The sequence below is a fragment of the Natrix helvetica genome (genome assembly GCF_964273705.1).
Source record: "Natrix helvetica genome assembly, chromosome: 6".
Lineage (NCBI taxonomy): Eukaryota > Metazoa > Chordata > Lepidosauria > Squamata > Natricidae > Natrix > Natrix helvetica.
The window spans coordinates 75,114,743-75,139,473 of NC_138553.1; the positions used below are offsets into that span (position 1 = coordinate 75,114,743).

The 24,731-nt window shown below is 44.8% G+C and overlaps 1 protein-coding gene across 3 annotated transcripts in view; it reads left to right on the forward strand.

Annotated features, from left to right (window-relative positions):
• The first annotated feature begins 10,144 nt into the window (after positions 1-10,144).
• Positions 10,145-24,731, forward strand: part of FBLN1 (fibulin 1) — a 58,879-nt gene continuing 44,292 nt past the window's right edge. For 2 of the 3 annotated variants that reach the window (XM_081957970.1, XM_081957971.1), the window contains exons 1-2: positions 10,145-10,298; positions 11,048-11,134. In XM_081957970.1, the coding sequence (XP_081814096.1) occupies positions 10,169-10,298; positions 11,048-11,134 (217 nt within the window). In that variant the 5' untranslated portion in view covers positions 10,145-10,168. Of the gene's footprint in view, positions 10,299-10,787; positions 11,135-24,731 lie in introns of those variants that run through there. The other variant, XM_081957972.1, reaches the window with a different exon arrangement.

Below are 24,731 nucleotides of genomic sequence, written 5' to 3' on the forward strand. Positions count from 1 at the left end.
GGGGTCCCATGGCTGGGCTTTTCCCCCAGGTGTGAATCCTAGTCTCAGTGTCATGCAAAAGATTCCTCGGGATGGAGGGAGACTCCGAAGAGTTTTACACTTCCTTTCTGGAAGGGAGAACATGGGGAATCCTGAGGGCAAGACACCCCAAAGCTTCCACAATTTATAAGCTGGCTATCTTCCATTGCAGCAGGAGCGCATCATGGCTCAGGGCTGGTAGTCTTATCGCCACTCTGTTTCCGCTGAAGTAGAGCGTGCAAATGGCAACCCCAGAGCTGTGAAATAAGGGCCTCTACAGCCTTGCTATCTTGGTAAGTAAGAGGGAGGCAGGTGGCAATTGGAGGCAAGGAAAGCAGGATGGAGAGACCGGAGCAGTAGAGGGAGGGAGAAAAGCTGCCCCTGCATTTTCAGAAGGGGGTCAGTGGAAGTTCAACCAGTCCATCAGAGAAACAGAAAGCAACGGTCATCACCTGGTCCTGCAAAGGTTGCTTAAACTTAAGTTTCCCTTATTCAGACAGAGAATAGGTCAAAAGGGGTTGGGAAAAAGAGGAAGGGGAGTGCTGGAACAGTCTGGCTGACTTTCACTTCTCTGCTTCTCTCCACTCTTGTTCCCTGCAAAGCTCTAATGGAAAAAAAACAACTCAAGCAGATTCAACTGCATTGCTTGCCATTTATGACATCAGGTCAGCCTTTTCTTTCTTTTGCCTGCTATTCTCCTGGGAAACATGAAACCGAGGACAATTCACTAAGATGGGCACTGATGTCTCTTCTCCTCTTTGATCTCTCAGGAAGGTTCCCCCAGCTAAGGATCCACACGTTGAATCTCGTTTACTGGACATCTTAGGCTTCATGTGGTTGTCCTCAGTAGGCCAAGAGAAGACAAGGAATGACTCTGCAAGACACTTTGGCAACAATACGATGGACTTCTTTCTTTCTGTCACTTCCAGCTCACTGAAATCCAGTAGGCATTGCCACAATTTCCGACTGAAATTCAGCTGGCTGAAAATAAGGATAGTTTCATCAATGAAGGTAACGTTAAGGGTGATGGTACGATATCAGTTCATGAAATGTAGGAAAGCAAGCCCCCCAACTCAATTGCATTTAATCAGATTAAATCCCTAACCCAAAGTTTCCCTGAATTGACTGCTTATTAAATAGTTTATCCCTAACCCTTGTGGTGAAATATAATTAACTTAAAAGTAAGATTATATTTTATTTCTCAGTAGTAATTGTTCCATTAAACATTTGAAAGCCTTTGTTTTTTTATAGCCTAGCAGCACTGACTTCTTTTTTTTAAAAAAAGAATTTTTCCTTCAAGATTCCGTGTGACTTTGATGCCTTTTTCTTCAAAATAAAAACCAGGTTCTGAACTTTGGAGACTGCCAAAGGCGGCCTCTGAGCACCAAAAGGCCTCCTCCAGCCAATTTTTCTCCCCCTGAAAAGAAAGAAAAAGACGATGGTGTGCCCTTTTCTGGAATGTCTTCCCAGCCATGCCAATACCAGCAAGGAAATCCAGAAATGTTGGTGAAGATGCCCTTAGCTTAAAAAAATTTAGGGGTAGTTTTTCTCCCCTACCTCTACTGCTAGTATCTCTCCTCCTTCCTTGGCTTGCCATCTGCCTCCTCCTTACTTACCATGAGATCAAGTCTGTAGAGATTCTTGTTTGAGGGTACCAAGGCTATCCTTTTTCCAGGCTGTTTGTACCCAAAAGAGAGCAGTGAGGGGACTGAGGTCCCACATTTTGCTCCTGCTGCAACGGAAAAGAGTCAGACTGTTAGTCAAGGAGGTTATGAGGCTCCTTGCCCCCAGGATCTCCAGTCTTCACCCTTTCAGAAGGAAAGCTTGAAACCCTTCTGCATCTCTCTCCATCCTGAGGAATCGCGCAAGACCACCAGAACTGGCTTTTCTACTTCTGTACCCATATGGCTTTTCAATAAAGTTGTACTCTTGGAGGAAAAAAAATGTCCCAGGAGTTTCTTTGGCTGTTTGATGCAGTGGGACGGTTGACACATCCATTGTCACCTCCAGAAGACGACCTTTCCAGAAGTCTGAGGTCATCCTGGAGAAGGAAATAACACCTCCAGACCCCCTCCTTTTTCAAAGAATTTTGCAACCAATTCCAGTAGCAGTCCTGCTGATTCAAAAATAGGCTTTGTGTCTCATGATGTCTTCAAGGCAGAAAGTTGTCCAGTCTACAGATTCAGATGCAGAACAGGAAACAGAAACTAGTCATTGTAAACATAGAAACATTATCTTTTTAAAAAAGTTTATTAAGAGTGGCATCTTCAGCTGAGAGGGACTGCTACTATTTTATTTATATAATTTTTTTTTTAAATCATATGAATGAGCTTTATTGCAAACAATAAATAGACATTTTAAAAGCTGGATTGATAGTGCAGAAATCAATTGTATCACCTTTATCCGAAATCTCTTCCAATTTCAACAAGGTATAATTCTCACTAAACTTTTTTTTATAAGCCAGTGAATAAAAAATGCCCATTTATAGAAACCTCTCCCATCAGTAAGGTTGCTCTAACTCTATATGATATCATCAAGAAAGTAAAAAGAACTGAAATGAAAATGAGCTGGTCGCATAGCAAGAAGAACTGAGGCCGGGTGGACCAAGGCAGTCATAGAATGGACTCCAGGATCATATTGGTTGGAAACATGTGGAAGAGGCCTGCAGTAGATACCAGACAATGGCTAAAATGATAATGATGATAGATGTTTTATTATTTCAATGAGAAACAAGTCCCAGATTCAGCAAATGTTGGATAGCCATTTGTCTGAAATGGTATAGGGCCGTGATGGCGAACCCATAGCACGCGTGCCACAGGTAGCACACGGAGCTATTTGTCCAGGCACGCAAGGCGTTGCATTGTCAGCTGGCCAGCAGTCATACGCACCCTGGCAAACTGACTTTGGCCTTTTTTTGAGGCCTTTTTTCGCCTTCCGGAGGCTTCAGGAGCTTCTCTGAAACCTCTGGAGCACGAAAAACCGGCCCTATGAGCAAACCGGAAGTTCAAGGATGTATTGAACCAAGGTCCCTTCCAACTTGTAGGGTTGTTTTTTGCCCTCCGGAGCCTTCAGGGAAGCCTCCTGAAGCCTCTGGAGGGCTCCTATAAAGCCTCTGGAGCCTGGGGAGGGCGAAAAAAGCACACCAAAAATGAGGAGTGCTGGTCGTGTGCGCATGCACGCTGGGGTCGTGCGCATAGCATTATGGGTGTAGCATACCTGTGCACGACCCCCCTGTGCTCCCCCCGCTTTTGACACACGAGCCACAAAAGGTTCGCTATCACTGGTATAGGGTTTCCTGCCTAGGCAGGGTTGGACTAGAAGACCTCCAAGGTCCCTTCCAACTCTGCTATTGTATTAAATGATATTCCCAAGGCAGCTTACAACTCTTTCTGGAATTAAACAGTTTGACCGTGTCGTTGTACATCTGCACTTATGCCAATCCGAATCTAAATAACAGGCAAAATGATGTAACAGATGTGCATGCCATAAACAGCAGTTCTCCATTTCACTCTGCATATTTCTAACTCGGAGTGCCAGAAAAAGTGCGGGCTTTTGCCGGCATATTTTAATTAGCTGATTGTTGCCAGGTCTCTCAGCCCACTTCCTGACCAATAAAACACATGGTGACTAACGCTGTAATTCCAATATGTTCCCTGCAATCTGCACAGTATTTGCAATAGAGCTTTTTCAAAGCTTTTCTAATGGGTACCATATGGTTTGCACAATTCCCGGCTGCCTGAGATCAAAATTATTTCGCAAGAGATGAAAAGCCTCCAACTCTCTGGGACTCACATTCATTGGCCTTTGTCAATGAGTGGGGTGCATTTTAATCCCCTTGGATCAGTCCTGGATTCCCCTGAGCCTCCTCTTCCTTCATGGAATTCCAGAAATCCTGGGAGCACCCTGTGTATTTTCCTCAATCCACTGGAAATATTGGTTCCTTTACCATGATCCAGGTCGGTGTTTCTCAGCCATGTCAACTTTAAGATGTGTGGATTTCAACTTCTAGAATTCCCCAGCCAGCCGGACTGCATGAAGCCAAAGTTTTACCATCGCCAACATTTTTCGTCTTTCTAACACAGCGGAAGGCCATCACCTCCTAGGAATCCCTGAAGCCCAATTTTTCTATTTGAACCAAAAGGGAAAAGAAGTCTAATGTTTAAACCAGTGGTGGGATTCAATTTTTTTTTTACTACCGGTTATGTGGGCGTGGCTTGGTGGGAACGGCAGGGCAAAGATACTGCAAAATCCTTTCCTACTCCAGGGGAAGGTTACTGCAAAATCCCCATCCTCTCCCGATCAGCTGGGACTCGGGAGGCAGAGAATAGATGGGGGCGTGGCCAGTCAGAGGTGGTATTTACTGGTTCTCTGAACTACTCAAAATTTCCGCTACCGGTTCTCCAGAACTGGTCGGAAACTGCTGAAAACTACCTCTGGTTTGAACACATTTCGCAGAATGAAATGCCCTTTGAGAAACGGCTTGTTGTTGGTAGTGCAATTGAATTTCAATATGGGTGGGAGAGAGGAATACAAATGTGACACTATTTTTTATTCTGCCTCTCAGTAGCAGTTGGTAGCTTTAAACAAATATTCTAAACCAATAGAATAGAATAGAATAGAATAGAATAGAATAGAATAGAATAGAACAGGTTTATTGGCCAAGTATGATTAAACACACAAGGAATTTGTTGGTGGTACAAAAGCTCTCATGTCCATGCAAAGCAACAGAGTAGTAGTAATCATAATAATATACCAATAAGACAGGCTAGTAAAGAAGATGAGATACCACAGCAAGGCTGTCAAACTCGAGGCAGGGTGCTTCAATCTGACCTGCAGAGCCAGCCTGGAAATAGCAAAGGACTGGCCAGCGGCGCTTCTGAAGCCAAAACGGGGCACAGGGGAGGGGGAGGCTCATGCTGCAGGAGGCATCTGTCCTGTCTCTCTTCCCCTCCCGGCCCACGGAGAACTACAATGCTGATCCATCCCTCAAAAGAAATCCAGTTTGACACCCCTGTACTACGACCATACAACATGGATGAATATACTTAGAAATAAGACAGCGTTGTGAGGCTTAGGCATTCAGGTGAGTGAGAACACGAGAGAAATAACTGTCTCTGTCTCTAGTTGTTTTGCATTCCAATGCCCCGTATAGCTGCGTCCCAAGGGGAGGAGTTGAAACAGTTTAGGTCCAGGATGTGAGGAGTCTGTAGCAGTGGTGGGTTGCTAATTTTTTTATTACCAGTTTGGGTGCGCTTCTGCAAATGCACAGAAGTGTCTGGGTCGGTAGGCGGAGCCTCCCGCTGCCACTACTACCAGTTCGCCCCATCCGGGCCGAACCGGGAGCAACCCACCTCTGGTCCGTAGTTATTTTCTCAGCTGTCCTTCTGACCTGTGCAATATACAGGCCTTCCATGTAAGGCAGACTGATTGCAATAGTCCCCCCTCCCTTGCAGTAATCCTAACAGTCAAACACACACACCCTCTTAGCTTTCCATGACTACAAAAAGGGTAGTGTTTAGCTCATTCTGATAACACCGAGGAAACCAAAGGTAACCTTTAGTTGGGCATGCTGAATAACGATAACCCGTATTTCAGAAAACTTTAGTTTTGGAACTCTGCGTGTCTAATTATTGTGGCACAATGATAGTCTTGTTCTTTGGTTCATCCCCCCCCCCCCCCCCGCTAGACTTGTGCGATTATCTTGTGAAAATAAGAACCAAATGTTGTCTCTGGAAACGACACCCAGGATCAGAATGGAGGGTTTCCCACCCACTTCTTGAGGAAACAGACTTCTTTTAAATTGCTTCAGAATGGAGCAATCCTTGATCTCCTCAACTAATCTTTGAAGGGATGTGGGAGGCATATACAACTTACGACTTTGAATGTAAAGTCCTTTCCCCATGCTTAGTCAAAGGAAGATAAGGGACGGCATATGGACTATGTTGGAACTTAGGCATTTGTAAGAAAATGTTCTCCCTCGTTGTGTTTTTGTACATTTTGCTCATTTTGGCCCATAAAAGGCCTGGAAGATGAGCTATCGTTTCTTTCATCAGTCCCACATTCCATCAGGAACATTTTTCCAACATTGAGGACCAAAGATGACGCAATCTCTCTAAGTAGTTGAAAACAAAAGTCCCTCCGCATGTAACTTCCAATAAAATTGGAAATATAGCTCAGACGTTTCAATGAAAAAAATAAAATTTGAAGATCCACCTCTCCCCAGGTACACCCACCCATCCCATCAGATCTGTCAGGGTTCCATCTACTTAGGAAAATCATCTGATGGGACCCAGGAAGAGACCTTTTTCTATTGTGGTGTCTGCCTTTTGGAACATCTTTCCCCCAAAACTTAGATTGGGTCCTACCCAGAGGTGGTATTCAGCTGGTTCAGACTGGTTCGGACGAACCGCTAGTGGTGACCTGCGAGTGTTCCCGCCCCCATCCCCACTCGGGCACAATTCTGTCCTATATCGCTGTTTTTAATGTCAAATGCATGTGGGGATGATGCGCTTGAGCGAATTGTCTTGCTTTGTGACGCCGCATGCTCACAATTGCTGTGTTTTGTAATGCATGCACGCTTACATTTCCGGTGCTGGGCGAACCGGTAGTAACAGTAAGTGAATCCCACCTCTGGTCCTACCATATCCTGTCCTCCTTCCAGATATCAAATTTGAGCCAATCCACCAAACCCTGCACTGACCTGGCCTTGCCTGCTTATCAACTGAGCCACTGCTTGCATTAATGTCAGAGCTTCCTTGGAGACCACCAATAGCTCTCTCTCACCAGGATCCACATCAGGGTGGGTTGCACCGGGTATACCGGAGCCTGCCCGGAGCACTGGGTTCTGTTCCGGTATGGTGCTCTGGCCCACCCGCCCAAGCTCCGTATCTGTCCTTAAAGCCTTTGGCGCTTCCACGCATGCGCATGGCACATACAGCACCTGTGCGATGCTCCGCCGAGCAGATGGAGCATCGCGGAGGCTTGCAGAGGTGTCGATGGCAGGTATGACGCATGTGCGCACTGTACGCGTCCATGAGGGCAACACCGGATCCGGAACCCACCACTGATCCACATGTAGCTGCTGCTATCTTACCAAGTGGTTAGATGCCAGCTCAGAAGAGGTACCCATGGGGAATGATGAAAGAAGCAAATGTTGAGGTGGTGATCGCAACAATGAAATGCAAGTAGAAATAGGGCAGATTTTGATCGCACGGGTTTAATTTCTTCCCTCCGTTTACTATTTGCAATGCCTGTTCCATGCTCTTCATAATGTTGCCAGGTATGAAAAGAAATAGCCCAATATAGGCATACAGGTAGTCCTTGACTTATAACCACAATGGAGCCCAAATATGGACCAGTTGCCTAGCATCAGAATTGCGATCACATGATCATGGGAATTGATGCAAAGGTCACAATTGTGAAAAACGGTCATAAGTTTTTTTTTCAGGGCCATTGTAACTTTGAACTGTCACTAAAAGAACAGTTGTAAGTTGAGGACTGTCTGTCCTATTTGTCAGAATTGGCTGCAAAAATCAAATCCAGAAAGCACACACAGCTAACTGATTTAGCAGGATTCATTTACTTCTTTATGTAAATAATAACACATGAATAAATGTACAATACCAACGGCAGATTCTTCCAACGTGGTTGAAAGGAGAGACTGAGATTTCAGATCAGATCAGCAGACAAGTCCAGACTAGATTAGTTTCTGTTTCCTTTTGCACAGCTACTTCCTAAGCTACCTAAAATGCAAAAGGTTATAATACCAAAGCAAATGAAAATGTAGCGAAGGACTTTCCATTAACTTATCCTCCTGGCTGAAAGTTTATTTTTATTTTTTCTTTCTGGACTTGTTCAACCTTACCTTATAGTGGGATCGAGACAGCAGTTACACCCTGGAAAAGAGCTGTTTATATAGATGTGCCCTCAATAGTAAAGGCATATCTGTTTTTCTTTTTGGATTAAAAACAAGCAGTCAGGCCTGTGTTATTTTTGTTGGCATCACAAATGTGGCTTGAAACACATAAACTCCTAACATCTCATGGTCTGACCAACAGCCACGATCTTTGGCTTCGTTCCTGCAGGTTCTCTACAGCAAGGAGGCCCATTTTCATGAAGTCTCATCTTCAGCCTTCCCTACCATTCATTACTCTCCCAGGACGGCCCCAGGACTGAAGGAACTGACTGAAGAACATACACACCTGAGGCCACACAGGTACCAACTTTGAGTCACATGAACTAAGGACGCAAGATCCCAGGTCAAACAACATGCCACAAATTAGGAAGAGCCGAGCAAAGGAAGAGATACCATCTACTTGAAAGAATGAAGCATGTTCAGTCCAAAGCACCAGAAGCCAAGACAAGAAACAATGGATGAAAACTAATCAAGGAGAGAAGCAATCTGGAATTAAGGAGAAACTTTCTAACAGTGAGGACAATTAGCCAATGGAACAACTTGTCTCCAGAGGTTGTAGGTGCTTCATCACTGGAGATTTTTAAGGAGAGACTGGACAGTCACTTGTCTGAAATGGTGTAGCAAGGGGTGGACTAGATAGAAGGTCCCTTCCAGCTCTATTCTGATTGATTGGTGAAGCTTATATCCAGGGCATCAGAGATGGACAAAAAAAATATATGATCAGATTTCCTACCTGTGACTCTGTCTTCTGTGGTTGGATTACCTGGATCCTTGGACAGGAAATGGACCATCTCTGGATCTTCCTGAAATTGCAATTTGTCACTTGAACTCTTTGGATAAGGTCTTTTGTTTGTTTTCCACACAGAAAGCTTTGTGTTTCAGTTTGCCTTCTGTTACATTGGTGAAAGATTTACAACTGCAATAAATATCTTGAGTTTGTTATCAGTAGTTGGCTAGGGGTGTAACTAGCAGCCCAAAGAACCGATGTATCTGTCTTGGAACTTTTGCAGACTATCAAAACTTTTTCTTCCTGCCTTTTCTCTTTTGTGTTCCTATTATTAATCTTTAACAGGATTTATGGCTTAGAGTCACAGGAAGAAAGTGTTTACAGAAGAATAGCGATAGGAGTCCAACAGCTCTTTACAGAAATAAAGTAGACTAGAATGAAAAGTAAAGGTAATACATCGATATGGAGCTTCAATGCCCTTAACTAGGTAAGGAGACTTTTAACAGCACCCGCAATTGAGCAAAACCTGGCTCCATTCCTGGAAATGTCAGTGGCGAAGTCAGCAAATTAAAAGCAAATAATCTTGAGTTTTGGAGCAGCCTAATAGTAAATAAACCGTGGGGTGAGGAGATCTGTGTGCCAAGCACAATAGAAGGGGCAATGAAATAAAACAGTTTGCTGATTGGATTGCTGAGCTGAATCAGATGTCCAAATGTTCTGCATTAAAGCCATTTCTTGCAATATATGAGACAAGGAAAAAAAATCATTGGTCCACTAATGGGAGAAGATGGCAAGGGACCAGTAGCAGGGAAAAAGCAGAGCTGCTTAATTAATTCTTTGCATCTGTCTTCATGCAAAAGGGGGAAAAATAGCCCCACTACTAAAAGCCACACTGTAGGAGATAGAATAGGAATGCAAGTCACAACAGGCAAGAAATTGGAAGAGAACACCTATTCACGCTAAATGAGTTCAAATTGCCAGGACCATCCCAGAGTGGTTTCAATCTACAAAAAGGGGGATGGGGAAGTGAATCCAGGAAATTAGAGACCAATCAGCCTGACATCAATACCGGGAAGATCCTGGAATCAGAGATTTTGGAAGGGACCTTGTAGGTCATCTAGTCCAACCCTCCACCCAAGCAGGAGACCCTACACCATTTCTGACAGATCTCCAGTCTCTTCTTGAAAGCTTCCAATGACGAAAACCCTTACATGAAAATGAAATAACCGCCTGGAGTTTAGCTATATTCTTCATGACTATATACTCGTCTTGTCTGCAATCAGCCAAGGCAGGTTTAGATGGTGCAGTCTGGATAACAAGCATTCAATACTGAAGTAGTAAAATAAGATAGAAACGGAGAAATTACTACTTGCACATTTTTTGCCCCCTTTAAGGCCTATTAATCCTCAGGCAGGGACCTTTATGAGCATGAAATTTCCTGCCTTGGGACTAATAATGTGCTTTAAGTTTTGCAGGGTCGGCACTGTGGTCAAACAGCACAAACCAGGATGGTTCCAAAAATGACAACTGATCTCTCTTATCTTCTGCTTGGGAGAAGGAATGAAAGAAGAGGGAGATGGAGGGAACTTAGCTGTGATCTTCTGCTTGAACCACTTGAAGGAGCCGAATCTTGTTTGACTAAGATAAAACCAGATCTCAATGTGCTTTCGTTAGGACAAAATTGACCCACTCTCCCCTTCCCCGTATTATTTTGTTCCAGATGTTGCTCTTTCCAAAGATAAAACTAGGATACTCTCCCCTTTAATCCCCCCTCCCTCTATCGGTCTGGATTATTTTTCTGAGTTTTCGTTTTGGGTTTTTTTTTCTTCCGTGAGATAAATTTGGGCACTTTTTCCTTTGGCTGCTGTTTAGAGAATTCCCCCTTTCTGTTTGAAAGGCAACCCCTGCCTTGTTTCCAAAGCTTTCTAAGTCCAAAGAGGGGGGGGGGGGGGAAGTGGGTGGTTTTTTGGTTAAAAGGGTGGGGAGAAGGACAACCCCTGGATTCAACATACCACTCAGGAAAGGGCCTGCCTCCAGACGATGCTGAGCCTTCTGCAAGCGGGATAATTGAAAGGAAGGGAGGGAAGGAAGGAAGGGGGCGTTGGGGTGAACTCTTTCTAAAATTACTTTTGGGCGGCGGGGTGGTGTTTTTTTTTGGGGGGGGGGCGGTCGGTCGGGAAATCCTTTGCCAGGCTCCCTTCTCAACCGGTCGTGGGCGGCTGGGAGCCCTTTGAAACCAGTGATTACAACCCCTAATTGAGTAGTAGTAGTAGTACTAAATAGGAGGAGGCGGCGCCGGCAGCGCGAGAGAGCAGAGCAGAGCAGCTTTCCGCGGGGGACTTTTTCTGGTTTTTCCACGGTTTCTCTTCGCCTTCCCCCAACTCCAGCCCAAGGCATGGACCCTCCACGCCGGCCGTCCTGGTCCCCGCTGCTCCTCGTCCTCCTGCTTCTGCTGCCCTCCGGCCGGGGACAAGGTAAGAGCAAAGGCGCTGCGCCAAAATCGCGGGGTTATGGAGAGGGAGGGTTGCGCAGAAGCCGGGTCTCTGGATGCGGAGAGAACTGCCCGGGGAAGGCGCGTGGAAATCTCGGGCCGGGGCGTGTGCGTGGGACCCTCCAGGCAGCATCCTCGCCCAGCCCCCACCCCCGTTTGTCCCCTCCTTGCAAATCGCCGAGTCGCAAATCGCTCCTTGCAAATCGCCGAGCCGCCGCCGGAGGGCAGCAAAGCGAGGCGAGATATTCCCTCTTGCCGCCCTCTAGCGGACTGGCAGAGTCCTGCAGGCCCGAACCGCGTAGCCCCGCAACGGGATCCGCTGGGAAAATGGGGGTAGTAGGCTTTCAGTGGATGAGTTCACTTCTCCATTCCTCACCCTGGACATTTGGTTTTTTTGTTCTAAAGTGGTGGTGGCTTCATGCCTTCAAAACCACCTGGGGAGGCAAAGCAAAGGGATCCAGTCAGGTGCAGTTTTGAATTGACGTTCCTGAGATCCCTCCAACATCTGGGCTACTTTGAAAATCCTCATTTTTGTAGCCAAAAGGGGCATGGGAATGGGAGGGCAGCTTGCGCAGAGGGCAGAAGGTTGGGGAAGGTTCCAGAAAGTCCTTGTTTTGACTTGTGAGGGGGGAAGCAGGGAGCCATTTCTTCCTTGTGAAAGATAAGGTGAAAATGCTGCTGCTGAACTTTAAACTTTCTCTTCTGTTTTCTGTGACGATAAGGGAAGGAAGTGGCAGTCCTTGCTTAGAAGTAACTGCTAATTTTATTCTTTCCAATGTACATGGCTGCCCGTCTTCACACAGATCTGGTTGAGATCCACGTGAAAATTGGAAAAATGCTAAAGCATGATGGTCTGAGAGAGGTATTAAGATGCTTTTCTTCATAATAAGTCCTTGGTAAGGTCACACTTGGAATACTGCATCCAGTTTTGGTTGTCACGATGTAAAAAAAGATGTTGAGACTCTAGAACCGGGATGGTGAACCTATGGCACCTCGCGTGCCACCTGTGCCATTTGTCCGGGCACGCGAGGCGCTGCCCCATCAGCTGAGTTCAGCCTTTTTCAAAGCCATTTTTCGCCCTCCCCAGGCTCCAGAGGCTTTATAGGAGCCTGGGGAGGGCGAAAAGAGCCTCCCCCACCCCCCCACCCGGAGGCCCTCCGGAGGCTTCATGAGCTTCCTTGAAGCCTCCGGAGTGCAAAAAAACGGCCCTATGGGCAAACCGGAAGTTCGGGAACGGACTTCCGGTTTGCTCGGAGGGTTGTTTTGAGCGCTCCGGAGACTTCAGGGACCTTCAGGAGGCCTCCCTGAAGCCTCCGGAGCAGTCAAAATGACCCTTCGAGCAAACCAGAAGTCACTTCCAGTTTGCTCGGAGGGTTCTTTTAAGTGCTCCGGAGGCTTCAGGGAGGCCTCCTGAAGGTCCCTGAAGCCTCCCGGGGGCCTCTGGGGGCGGGGGAGGCTCTTTTCGCTCTCCCCAGGCTCCTATAAAGCCTCTGGAGACTGGGGAGGACGAACAAAACATGCAAAAAATGGGGGGAGCGCCCGTAGTGCGCGCATGCGCACTGGGGGGATGTCACACATTGCATTATGGGTGCGGCACACGACCCCCCCTGAGCTCCCCCCACTTATGGCACGCGAGCCAAAAAAGGTTTGCCATCGCTGCTCTAGAAAGACTTCAAAGATGATTAGGGGCTGCAAGACCTGGGTAGTTTAATGAAAAGGAGGACCAGGGGAGACATGATAGCAGGATTCCAATATCTCAGGGGTTGCCACAAAGAAGAGGAAATCAAGCTATTCTCCAAGGCACCTGAGGGTAGAACAAGAAGCAATGGGTGGAAACTAATCAAGGAGAGAAGCAACCTAGAACTGAGGAGAAACTTCCTGACAGTGAAAACAATTAATCAGTGGAACAGAAGTTGCCTCCAGAAGTTGTGAATGCTCCAACACTGGAAGTCTTTGAGAAGATGTTGGATAGCCATATGTCTGAAGTGGTGTAGGGTTTCCTGCCTAAGCAGGGGGTTGGACTAGAAGACCTCCAAGGCAGTGGTGGGAGTCATTTTTTTTTTTACTACCTGTTCTGTGGGCGTAGCTTGGTGGGTGTGGCATGGCTTGGTGGGCATGGCAGGGGAAGGTTACTGTAAAATCCGCATTTCCTTCCTATTCCAGGGGAAAGTTACTGCAAAATCCCCATTTCCTCCCGATCAACTGGGACTCGGAAGGCAGAGAATAGATGGGCCAGTCAGAGGTGGTGTTTTCCGGTTCTCCGAACTACTCAAAATTTCTGCTACCAGTTGGAAACTGCTGAATACCCCCTCTGCTCCAAGGTCCCTTCCAACTCTGTTATTCTGTTTTCTGTTTTTCAGTATTCAGACTGGAGCCAAGAATCTGGATAGTTACGAATACTTTAGACCCCGTGTTTGAATTCTATTGAAATCATAATAGCCTTTTTCTTTTCTTTTTTCTTTTTTAAACAAAGTTTTATTGGTTTTTTTTAAAATTTGCAAGGGAAAAGGTAGTGGAAAAAGTATACAAATTTTGGCAGTTGCAAAGTGTGGTAGGCGCCCCCTCCCTCCAAACTCATAGTATACATCTGAGTAAAAATCATTAATACATAGTCATATATAATCAGCATGTTAATTCTGTTGATACTTTCAATCAATTTAATACATAGTAGTATATAGTCCACATGTTAATTTCATTGGTACTTTCGGTCAGTTTATGTCAATTTTTCTGATATTGGACGGGCAGACGATGTTTGTAGGACTTGGTGTCTCTCTGAAAAGTGTTTCTCAATCTTGGCAACTTTTAAGACGTGTGTATTTCAACTCCAGGAATTCCTCTTGCACCATCACACATCTTAAAATTGCCAAGGTTGGGAAAGACTGGTTTAGAATGCTGTTGCCAGCCTCTTTTATTTTTAAATAATCTCATTTGCTAAGAATGTGTAGTGCTGAGAAAAAATGCAACTCAGAAATTATAGCCAGTTGTGGCATTTTGAAAAACCAGTAGAACAAGGACATTTCTCTGGCTTCTATTCTTTATACTCATTGTAATTCATACCCCTGTAACCACACTGTGGCATATAATGTTTGAGTATAAATATTTGAAAACCTGATGGCTGCCATGATTAAGGTGTTGGGTTTTTCTTTCTTTCTTGGTCATGCCAAAGAGCAACATACTCTTGACAGCAAAAAGGCAATGTTAGACATACCGTATTTTTCAGAGTACAAGACGCACCGGAGTATAAGATGCATCAAGGTTTTGAAGAGGCAAATTTTTAAAAAAAGTTTTTGCACTCTGCAAACCTCCCCAAAAGGCCACTTTTTCACGAAAACAGGCCCGGTTTTTTTCCTCTCCAATGAATAGCCCTTTGGAGGCTTGTAGAGTGTTCCTGGAGAGGGGAGGGGGGCCAAAAACGAACAAAAAACAGCCTGTTTTTTGCAAAAATGGCCCGTTTTTGGTAAAAAAAGGGGGGCATTAGGAAGCTTATAGATTGCCCCTCGGAGCTGGGGGAGGGCCAAATTGAGCAAAAAACGGCCCATTTTTTGCTCATTTCTGCCCTCCCCAGCCCCCAGGAGCACTCTGGAAGCCTCCTAAAGGCTATGCACGGCCATTTTGGTGAAGGTGGAGGGGTTTCAGGAGGCAAAAAAATGCTTCATTCAGTGTATAAGATGCACCTAGATTTTCAGCCTCTTTTTTTGAGGGAAAAAAGTGCATCTTATACTCTGAAAAATACGGTAAGTACATTCAGGGGTGAAATCCTCCCGGTTTGGCCAAACCAGTAGGGACGATTGTCGTGGGTTCTGTGAACCGGTAGTTAAAAAATAATCTTCCGAGGATTGCGCGGCTCAGCTGCTGGAATAGGCAGGAAAAAAATCCTTTAAAAAGTGGGGGGGGAAAGAGCTTCCGATGCTCGCGCGGCTCACAGCTGATCTGTGCGATCATCGGAAGCTCCCCCCCCCCACTTTTTAAAGCATTTTTTTCCTGCCTATCCCCCCGAACTGGCAGGAAAAAAATGCTTTAAAAAGCGAAAAAAAGCTTCTGACGATTGTGTAGATCAGCTGTGAGCCGTGCAATCATCGGAACGGCTCCCCCACCAACACACCTTTAAAAGCATTTTTTTCCTGCCTATTCGCCCGAACCGGCAGCAAAAAAAAAATTCTTTAAAAAGTGAAAAAGAGTTGGCCACACCCACCCAGTCACATGACACCCCCACACCAAGCCACGCACACAGAACCAGTGACAAAAAAAAATTAGATTTCACCACTGGGTACATCTTTAATTTACATCTAGTCCAGGTGTTGATAGAGAAGTGAACAGCCAAGCTGCATCAAGGTTAGAAGACCAATGATTCCTCTTGAGGCCTAGCCAACCTGTGGCTTTTGGTCTGCATTGGGTCACCTGTAAACTTTATAAATGTATCATCCAGTTCAGTGACGAGTCCTCTGACCCTCCATTCAGGGAGCCTTCTTCAGGTGCCATAATTCACCCAGTTGTAAGTCCACCTAACAACCAACTTTTCAACAGGAGACCCTCATGATTCTGCGTTGAATAAGTTGTCAACGTTGAGAAACGTTGGGAGATGAAGTTGGACTGGTGTGATTTGTTTATAATAAAGTTGGTGCTGGCTCCTATTGCTAGCAAAAAGTCTATCCAAGTCCTTGCAAGCACACTGTTTTGCCATCTGTTCCTGCCCAGTTTGCAATCAACTGATGGGTCTATTATTTCTATGGTCCTTGGTCTAATTCTCTCTGCGAAACTCTAAAGCAGGGATGTTAAACTCAAGGCCCAGAGACTGGATCCAGCCCGCGGGGTGCTTAGATCCCCTGCCTGGAAACAGCAAAGGATCTCCCTTTTCGCTGGCAGGGGGCTGCAGGAGGCTGTTGGGTCTGAAAAACAAAAGGAGAAATGTTTCCCTTTTTGCAGTTGACTATCCAAGAAGGGACAGGAAAGGAGAAAGGGAAAGAGGAAAGACAAAAGAAAAAGAAGGAAAGATGGGAAGAGAGCAAGGAAGGAAAAATAAGGAAAGAGGAGAAGGAAGAATGAAGAGGGCAGGAAAAAGAAGAGAAGGAAGGAAGGAGATTATAATGAGAGTGAATGAGGGTCTCAGGGAAATCCTAGCTTACCACTTTGCCACCACAGGTACCCCCAACATGAGTCCCGTGACCAGCATGCCACGGTCATGGCCACCATGGCCACGCCCACACCCAGCCCTCCAAGGTCAAACAGAACCCTGTTGCGGCCCTCAATGAAATTGAGTTTGACACCCCTGCTCTAAAGCCTCTGAGATGAATCTGTTTGATTGTTAGAATTTTAAATAAACGCATTGATTGATTGTTGCGCCATCAAATTGGTGCCTAGGTTCAAATTTCACTTGGCTCAGTTACTCAATGAGTGGCTCTCTCTAAGCCTAGCCTTACGTCACAAACTTGATGCTGGGATGCTATAAGAAAACATGACCCCCACGTTATGGCGCCTCAAGTTGATTTCAGGAACACGCCCCATACATGACCTGGGGAAAGGAATGGCACGGACCTTGCAGAGGTCAACACTACATGAACAATGTAAGCTGTGTTTGTGCATCATTTTTTAATCTGATGCAAAGTGATGCACGTCTGTATTTTACATCATTTACATATAACAGGACATTGTTTCCAGGTTCATGTATGAGCCATAAAAACATAAGCATCTATTATGATTCTCAAAGTATTGGGACCTTTTCTTCAAAAGCCTAGGCTCCTTTCATGGTTTGTCTAGAGGTGCTATGCTTGTCCTTCCAAGGGATTTTTTTATTTATACCGTATTTTTCGGAGTATAAGACGCACCTTTTTCCCTCAAAAAAGAGGGTGCAAATCTGGGTGCGTCTTATACACCAAATACAGCATTTTTGGCCTCCCAAAACCCCACCCCCCTTCACCAAAATGGCCGTGCATAGTCTTTAGGAGGTTGCTGGGGGCTGGGGAGGGCAAAATGAGTGAAAAACAGGCTTTTTGCTCGCCCCCCCAGCCCCCAGCAGCACTCTATAAGTCTTCTAAAGGCTGTGCATGCCCTTTTTTGGACAAAAAATGGGCCCGTTTTTGTGAAAAACGGGCCGTTTTGGGGAGGTCTGCAGAGTTCAAAAACTTTATTTTAAAATTTTCCTCTTCAAAATCTTGGTGCGTTTTATACTCTGGTGCATCTTATAATCCGAAAAATACGGTAAATATTAAGCCCATTAAAATGCAGGTAGTCCTGGGCTTACCGAGTGGTGTGGTAGCCTAGAGATAGAGCTCTCACTCGCAATCAGGAGGCTGTGAATTCGATCCTATGTAGAGACAGATATTTCTCTCTCTGGGCATCCTGAGAATATATCTACTGAATAACACTTCGCATTGGCGACAGGAAGGGCATTAGGGCAGTAAACTCTCAGCTCCATTCAGTTCCCCAGACTCCACCCCACAAGGGATTATGGGATCATTAAAAGAGGATGATGAGCCCTGGACTTACCACCACAAGTGGGACCACAACTTCCACCACTGAGTCATGTCTGATTTTACGACCTTTTTTGTCATGGTCATTAAGTGAATTCAGCTTTCCCCATTGACTTTGCTTGTCAGAAGCCTCTGGGAAGGTTACAAATGGCACTTGCATGACCACAGGACACTGCAACCATTGTAAACATAAGCCAGTTGTCAAGCACCTGAACTTTGACCATGTGATTGCAGGGACACTGTCAGACATAAGTGTGAGGACTGGTCATAAGTCATATATTCCAGTACCATTGTAATTTCAAACAGTTGCTAAATGAATGATTGTCACTGGAGAACTTCTATGCATCAATCACTCATGGGTGTGCAAAAATGTACCAATGCGTACTATTGAAATTATAAAGTTGCTATTGAAATTGTCAGTACGGAATATATGTTGCAAATGAATAGTAAACTGTACTCTGTGTTGAGTATATTTATATGCCCATACGTATACACCTGCTCACAGGCACATGTCCATATACAATTGCTAGATTACTTTATAATTTTATTATTTGCATTCTGATGAACAAATCCAAATTATAGAAAACTCTAGTGAATAGGAAAGGGACGTAATGTAATAATTGTAGGAGAAGCAGATCTTGGGGGGGGTGGAATCAAGAGAGGAATAAGCCTAGAATCTCTATATAGACACAAACGGTCCAAGTCCAGCCCCCTTTGAATTCCGTTGACTCTTATCTAATGCCAATTTAATGCTGACCATTAGTTGATCAGACTCTTGTGTATAGCCATGAGCAATAAATCATCTTAATTGGAACTAAATGTGTGGTCCCAATTCTTCAAGCCTGACAATAATTCGGAAACTCAGTGCATTGGAGTCAATTCTACCACCAGATTTCTGAGAGTGCGCTTGTGCGTTTGTGTTTAAACAGGAGTTCGTTTACTGTAGCTCTGCGTGATTCCTGTTCTCTCCTGGTCTTTTCAGTTGCTTTCCAGGGGCACTTGCAGGGAATGACTCTTCTATCACTCTGCATTGAATGTGAGTGAATTTGCCCACCAAAGGCAGTGCAAACATTTCACCAACATTACAATTTTTCTTTTTAAAAGAGGGTGCATCTCTTCATGTTTTCCTATTCCAGCTGCTCTTTTTTTTTCCTGTGGAAAAGGTATGGATTACATACCTTGAAGGGAGGTAATTCTTACTTTCATTTTTTAAACAGAAATAACTTTGTGGTAGCGGTGAGTTATACCTCTTGGTATAATTCCAATTTTTAAAAAAGGGGGAAAAAAGCTCTCTCACATTGCATAAATTTGGACGGGTGCTTGCGAAATTCATTCTTTGGCTGGCTTTCATTGCACCTGGGTACATAGTACTATAGCCCATTTAGTAGTAGGGCTAAGAAACTGGAAACCTGTGATTGAACCCAGCAAGTCAAGTGGGTTGTTAGTAGCAAAAAATAAATCCAAAATCTTGTGCAATTGTGTGTGCATGTGTGTGCACTTACACATTTAATTGCAAGTTATATATTAATTGCAGTAATAAATTGTATATGAAAAGATAAAGGTTCCCCTCGCACATATGTGCTAGTCATTCCCAACTCTAGGGGGTAGTACTCATCTCCGTTTCAAAGCCGAAGAGCCAGCGCTGTCCAAAGTCGTCTCCGTTGTCATGTGGCCAGCATGACTCAACACTGAAGGCGCACGGAACGCTGTTACCTTCCCACCAAAGGTAGTTCCTATTTTTCTACTTGCATTTTTTACGTGCTTTCGAACTTCTAGGTTGGCAGAAGCTGGGACAAGTAACAGGAGCTCACTCCGTTAAGCGGCGCTAGGGATTCGAACCGCCCAACTGCCGACCTTTCTGATCGGCATGCTCAGCGTCTTAGCCGCGGAGCCACTGCGTGCCCTAATAAATTGTATATTAGGGTTCTTGTATTTGGCTTGGGGCATCTAAAGTTAAGAAATCGGTAACCTATTGTTTTTGCAAGCTGTGAAGAAAAGAACATAGATAAACATATTCGAAAACTTTCAGCAATCTTTCGTTTTCAACAGACTGCATATCAAAAAAAGATTAGGCAGGAGAATACTATCTCCAAAGTGTCCCCTCACAATTTTTTTTACATAAAGCATAGTTCCACTGAATGAAAGGTTACATTTGAAAATGATAACATTTATTATTCATCTTTGTTATCAGTGAAGTCATTTTGTTCTACATCAATTCTTCATCGAGAATACAAAGCATGTACTCCCTACCTCCGCACACACTCAATCCCACTTTTCTTGTATAGTTCTGCAGGAGTAAAAAATAACCAGGGAAATCAATGATATAAGTAAAACCAGTTTATAACAATACAATTCCTAATTTTCCTGGATCTTTTTCCATGCGATGTATCCAAACACCCTTTTGCACGTTGCCTTTGTTCTTTGAATCTCTCACTTTTTCAAGATCACATTTGATTCCTTATCAGGGATGATTTTCTTGTCTTCTTTTCCTCTCTCAACTCGTTTGCTCTTCCTTCATATTTTTGTTTTGCAATTTGATCCTCATTTATTCACTCTCTATGACCAAACGACTCCAAAATTCCCTTTTTTTATCGTCGACTTTTATATCTATCCCACAACTATTTAGTGCTCGTTCATTCTTGAATCAATTTCTTCTTGTTTATCCACACACCCCTTAAGTAACTTATTCCCACTGCATTCAATTTACTTTAATGACATAGTTTCCAGTTTCATATAACTTTTGGCAAACATTCCTGGCCACAGACCACGTGTCGCGGCGCTTACTACCTTTGTCCCAACATTTCCACTGCTTAAAATGTTTTCTATATTTAGGAAATATTTTCAAAAACTACACAAATTCTTCTACTGTACTCTCTTCTAAAAATATTGCCACTGTAGTTTTTCGTTGGTTATGTGTAGTTTGCAATTGTTCACTCCATCTTTCTGTCAAAAGAACTAGTTTTCAGGTCTATACTACTGGTTGTATCATATAATCTATTGAACTATTGGAAGAAATGTCCTTCTGGGTTCAGTTCCAAGTGGGGGGGGGGGAAGACCCTGGATTCATGGAAGTTGCTTGGAAATAATTTATTGATGATGGACAGGACCACATGATTTGAGGTCCTGGGGGGAAAAGGTGATCACATGCCTTGAAGATCTTGAAGAAAAAAGGGAAGAGATGCTGAGAGAGTCTGAGTTTTATACCCTCTCTTGGGCCCCGCCTTAGAGCTTCCTGTTCCTGTGTAAGGGATGTATTCTGATTGGTGGTCAGACTCGCAGGGGGCGTGGTTCTTAGCTAACTGTAGGCTGTCTATCTCCCAGGCTTGGTTGAGCTGTTGCTGGGTGATTATGTAATGAAAGTGCTTTGGGATTCCTATTGTAGCTCTGCCTGAAGGAGATAGATCTTTGTTATATAGAGTAGACTGGCTCAGGCCTTAATGGCCCATTGACAAAGGTGGTGGGGCTGAGTTTCTGTCTCCCTTTTAGGGAGAAATATTCTGCCTTTTTAATATTTCCTGAAATATTTCATTTTCTAGGAGAGGGGTGGGTGCTAACTTCCTACAGAACCTTCACTGCAAATCAATTAAAATACAAAATGTCATTAACCTCAATCATTAGCAGTAAGAAATGGGGTGAAAGATTTTAACCATTTCTGAAACGGTAGTGGAGCATGAGTCTAACACATCATCTTGGGGAGATCATTCCATAGCCTGGAGATGTCCTTTTCCTAGCTAATTGACAATCAAACTTCTGTCAGAGACGTAGAGGGAAAAGAAGATGATTTGGGCAGAGATAGACCAGCTTTGTTACCAAAGTGAGAAGGGAAAAACATAGATTAAGTTCAGAACAAGAAGAAGATAGAGTATACACAAGCAACTCTGGCTAATTCATATGGGTACTGGGGGGTTAATAGAGCATGATTGCTTTTCTTCTCTTAAAAAATGCAGAAAGGCTCTAGAAGTATATAAAGTCTTGGACAAGCATCTGGAATACTTTGAAGACAATAAGTATTTTACAAGATAGTTGTTTCTCTATTTTTTCCCATTTTCTGTCTCTGGCTTGTATCTACTTAAAAGTACATGGTGACATAAGACAATTTTGCCAGGAATCTCCTTCTACAAATAGAAGATGGCAATAATAACAATTTATAATAACTGGCCCAAAGTTTAGGTGTTATAGTGGCAGGAGGTAATTTATCTGGAGCCATATTTAAATCTATTTCTAATCCTTCTTAGATGGGTTCAGGGCTCTATGATACAGGACTATGAAGTCATTGGCTTGCTTGAGGCGGTTGCAAAACAGAACTGCCTGCTCTTTCCCAAGTCTAGATTTTTATCGCAGTCTAGACCACAGCGCCTCATTAGCTGATTCATTCTGACATCTGATTCGTAACGAGAACTGTCCAGAAAAAAAGTCAACATAAGATTTGTATTGAAACAGTCATAATCTTATAACCAAGCAGGAAAGATCGCACTGACTTGATGGCTGTTTTATTCCAACCATCAAGTTGATTTAAGTTATGACGTTATTTCTTGGCTCCCTTAAACCAAGAGTGAAATTGTTAGATACTTGCTTCAGCTATAGTGGTTTCCACCAAGGTCCTCTGTTCTGGCGGTTTAATCCTATTGGTCGAAGGGTCTGACAGCTCCCTATAAAAGGGCTGCTGTCAGACTCAACTTTCGCTGGATTGTTCTTGTTGTACTTTAATAAAGAGCTATTGTTGCCTTTAGTCTTGTGTGCCTTTCCATTACTCGATCTCACAGAAATACCGCCAACTGAAATTTCTCCAAACACTACAGGGTTTCATGTTTCTTGTTAAACTTCCATACTTAAAAAAAAAAAAAACCCAATAGCTTATTATTCCTCTTTTGCCTCTTGCATATAAGCTCACCTATTACAAATTACTTACAGCCCTTTTTGTGGGCTCGTGCTTGTCAAACATTCTCCCAAAAGAGACACCCAAACCCAGAAGTGATCAGGTGACCTGGAACGCTGTTACTTTCCCACCAAAGGGATTTTTGCATTTTTACATGCTTTCGAACTGCTAGGTTGGCAGAAGCTGGGACAAGAAACGGGAGCTCACTCCATTACGTGGCGCTTGGGATTCGAACCGCCAAACTGCCAACCTTTCTAATCGACAAACTCAGTGTCTTAGTCACTGAGCCACTGCGCACATACATGCATACATAGGTAGATCTTAAGATATGATTGCTATGGAGACTGCCCATTATGGTCACATGTCACAATGATCATTAGATGAAGCATCTCACCTAACGACCTCCGTTCTTACTCACCCCACTGAATCGTTAAATGAATGCCTGGGCCGGTAAGTGGAGCAAGGGATGCCCCAGGGGTGGGGGAAGACCTTGGAGGCCTAGTACAGTCCGAGGCGCACCTGCCCTGGTCCTCCCAGAGCCTTCCCAACCCCCGAGATGCCCTGTGCCCCACAGGCCTTTTCCTGCTCCCATCTAGTTCCCCCAGGCCTGAGGCCTGATTCCCGGCCAACCCGGCCAACCATCCTCCTCCTCCTCTTTTATCTTTTGAGAAGCTCCCAGGCCTTCCAGAGCCCTGGAATGATTTGCTATTTAGCACAGCCACTTGGTTCGATTCCACAAGCAGCCACCATTATTATGTCCTCGCCGCAAAATGACGGCCCTGTCGGGGTCACAGTAGTGCATCCCAGGGACAAACTGCTTCCTTTTGCTCCTTTCATGAGAGCTGCAGAATGGCTTCTTGCAGCATTCAGAAACATCTGCAGTGCTGTGCAGACCCTTGTTAGGGCAGAAAACGAAGTGGGTTGTCAGGCGGCCGCCATTTTGTCCCAGCTCACAATGGGAGAGGGGAGAAAATGGTGCCTGTGTTCAGGTTGCCAGTGCGCAGCCCAGGGACACGTGGACCGCCCTCCTCCCCCAACGTGAGGCCCAGAGAGCTTCAAAAAGTAGATAATAATAATAATAATAATAATAATAATAATAATAATAATAATTATTATTATTATTATTATTATTATTATTATTATTATTTCTTAGCCGCACCCTCTCCCGAAGGACTCGGGGCGGCGTACAATAAAACACATAAAAATACAAATATAGACAAAACATACATATAATATAGACATATACAAGGAGGAGGTGGGCAGATGGATAAAAACAATTAAAATCGCAATGTTAAAAAGTCCCCTAAATAAATTACAAAAATAAAAAACCCGTCAGGAGCGATATGGTCAGATTATGGTTGAGCCAGGCCAGCTACTTGGAATAGGTGGGTCTTGAGCTTTACACGGAAGGAGCGGAGGTCAGAGGTAATCCTAATATCCGGAGGGAGGTCATTCCACAGGGCTGGGCCCGCCACAGAGAAGGCTCTACTCCTAGGCGCCGCCCCTCGGCACTGTTTGGTGGACGGCACCTGGAGGAGTCCCTCTCTGTGCGAGCGAATTGGTCGCAGGGATGTATGGGGCAGAATACGATCCCGCAAGTAACTAGGTCCTGAGCCATGGAGCGCTTTAAATATCGTTATCAAAACCTTGAAACGCACCTGATAGACCACAGGAAGCCAGTGCAGCTCGCGCAGGAAAGGTGTCACATGGGAGTACCTAGTACTCCCCATAATTACCCGTGCGGCTGCATTCTGGACCAACTGTAGCCTCCGAGTGCATTTCAAGGGAAGCCCCATGTAGAGAGCGTTACAGTAGTCCAGGCGAGATGTCACCAGCGCATGAGTGACTGTGCGTAAGGCGTCCCAGTCCAGTAGGGGGCGTAATTGTCGCACCAGGCGAACCTGGTGGAATGCCCCCCTTGCCACGGCTGTCACATGGTCATCCATGGACAGCCGGGCATCCAGGAGGACGCCCAAATTGCGCGCCCGCTCCACGGGGGCAAGTTGTACGCCCCCAATGGCCAGAGATGGAATTAATTGGCTGAACCAGGGAGCCGGTACCCACAGCCACTCCGTCTTGGAGGGGTTGAGCTTGAGTCGGCTTTCATCCATCCAGACCCGTACGGCTTCCACACACCGGGACATCACTTCGACGGCCTCGTTGGGGTGGTTCGGGGTGGAAATGTACAGCTGAGTATCATCAGCGTACAGATGATATCCCACCCCGAAGCCACGGAT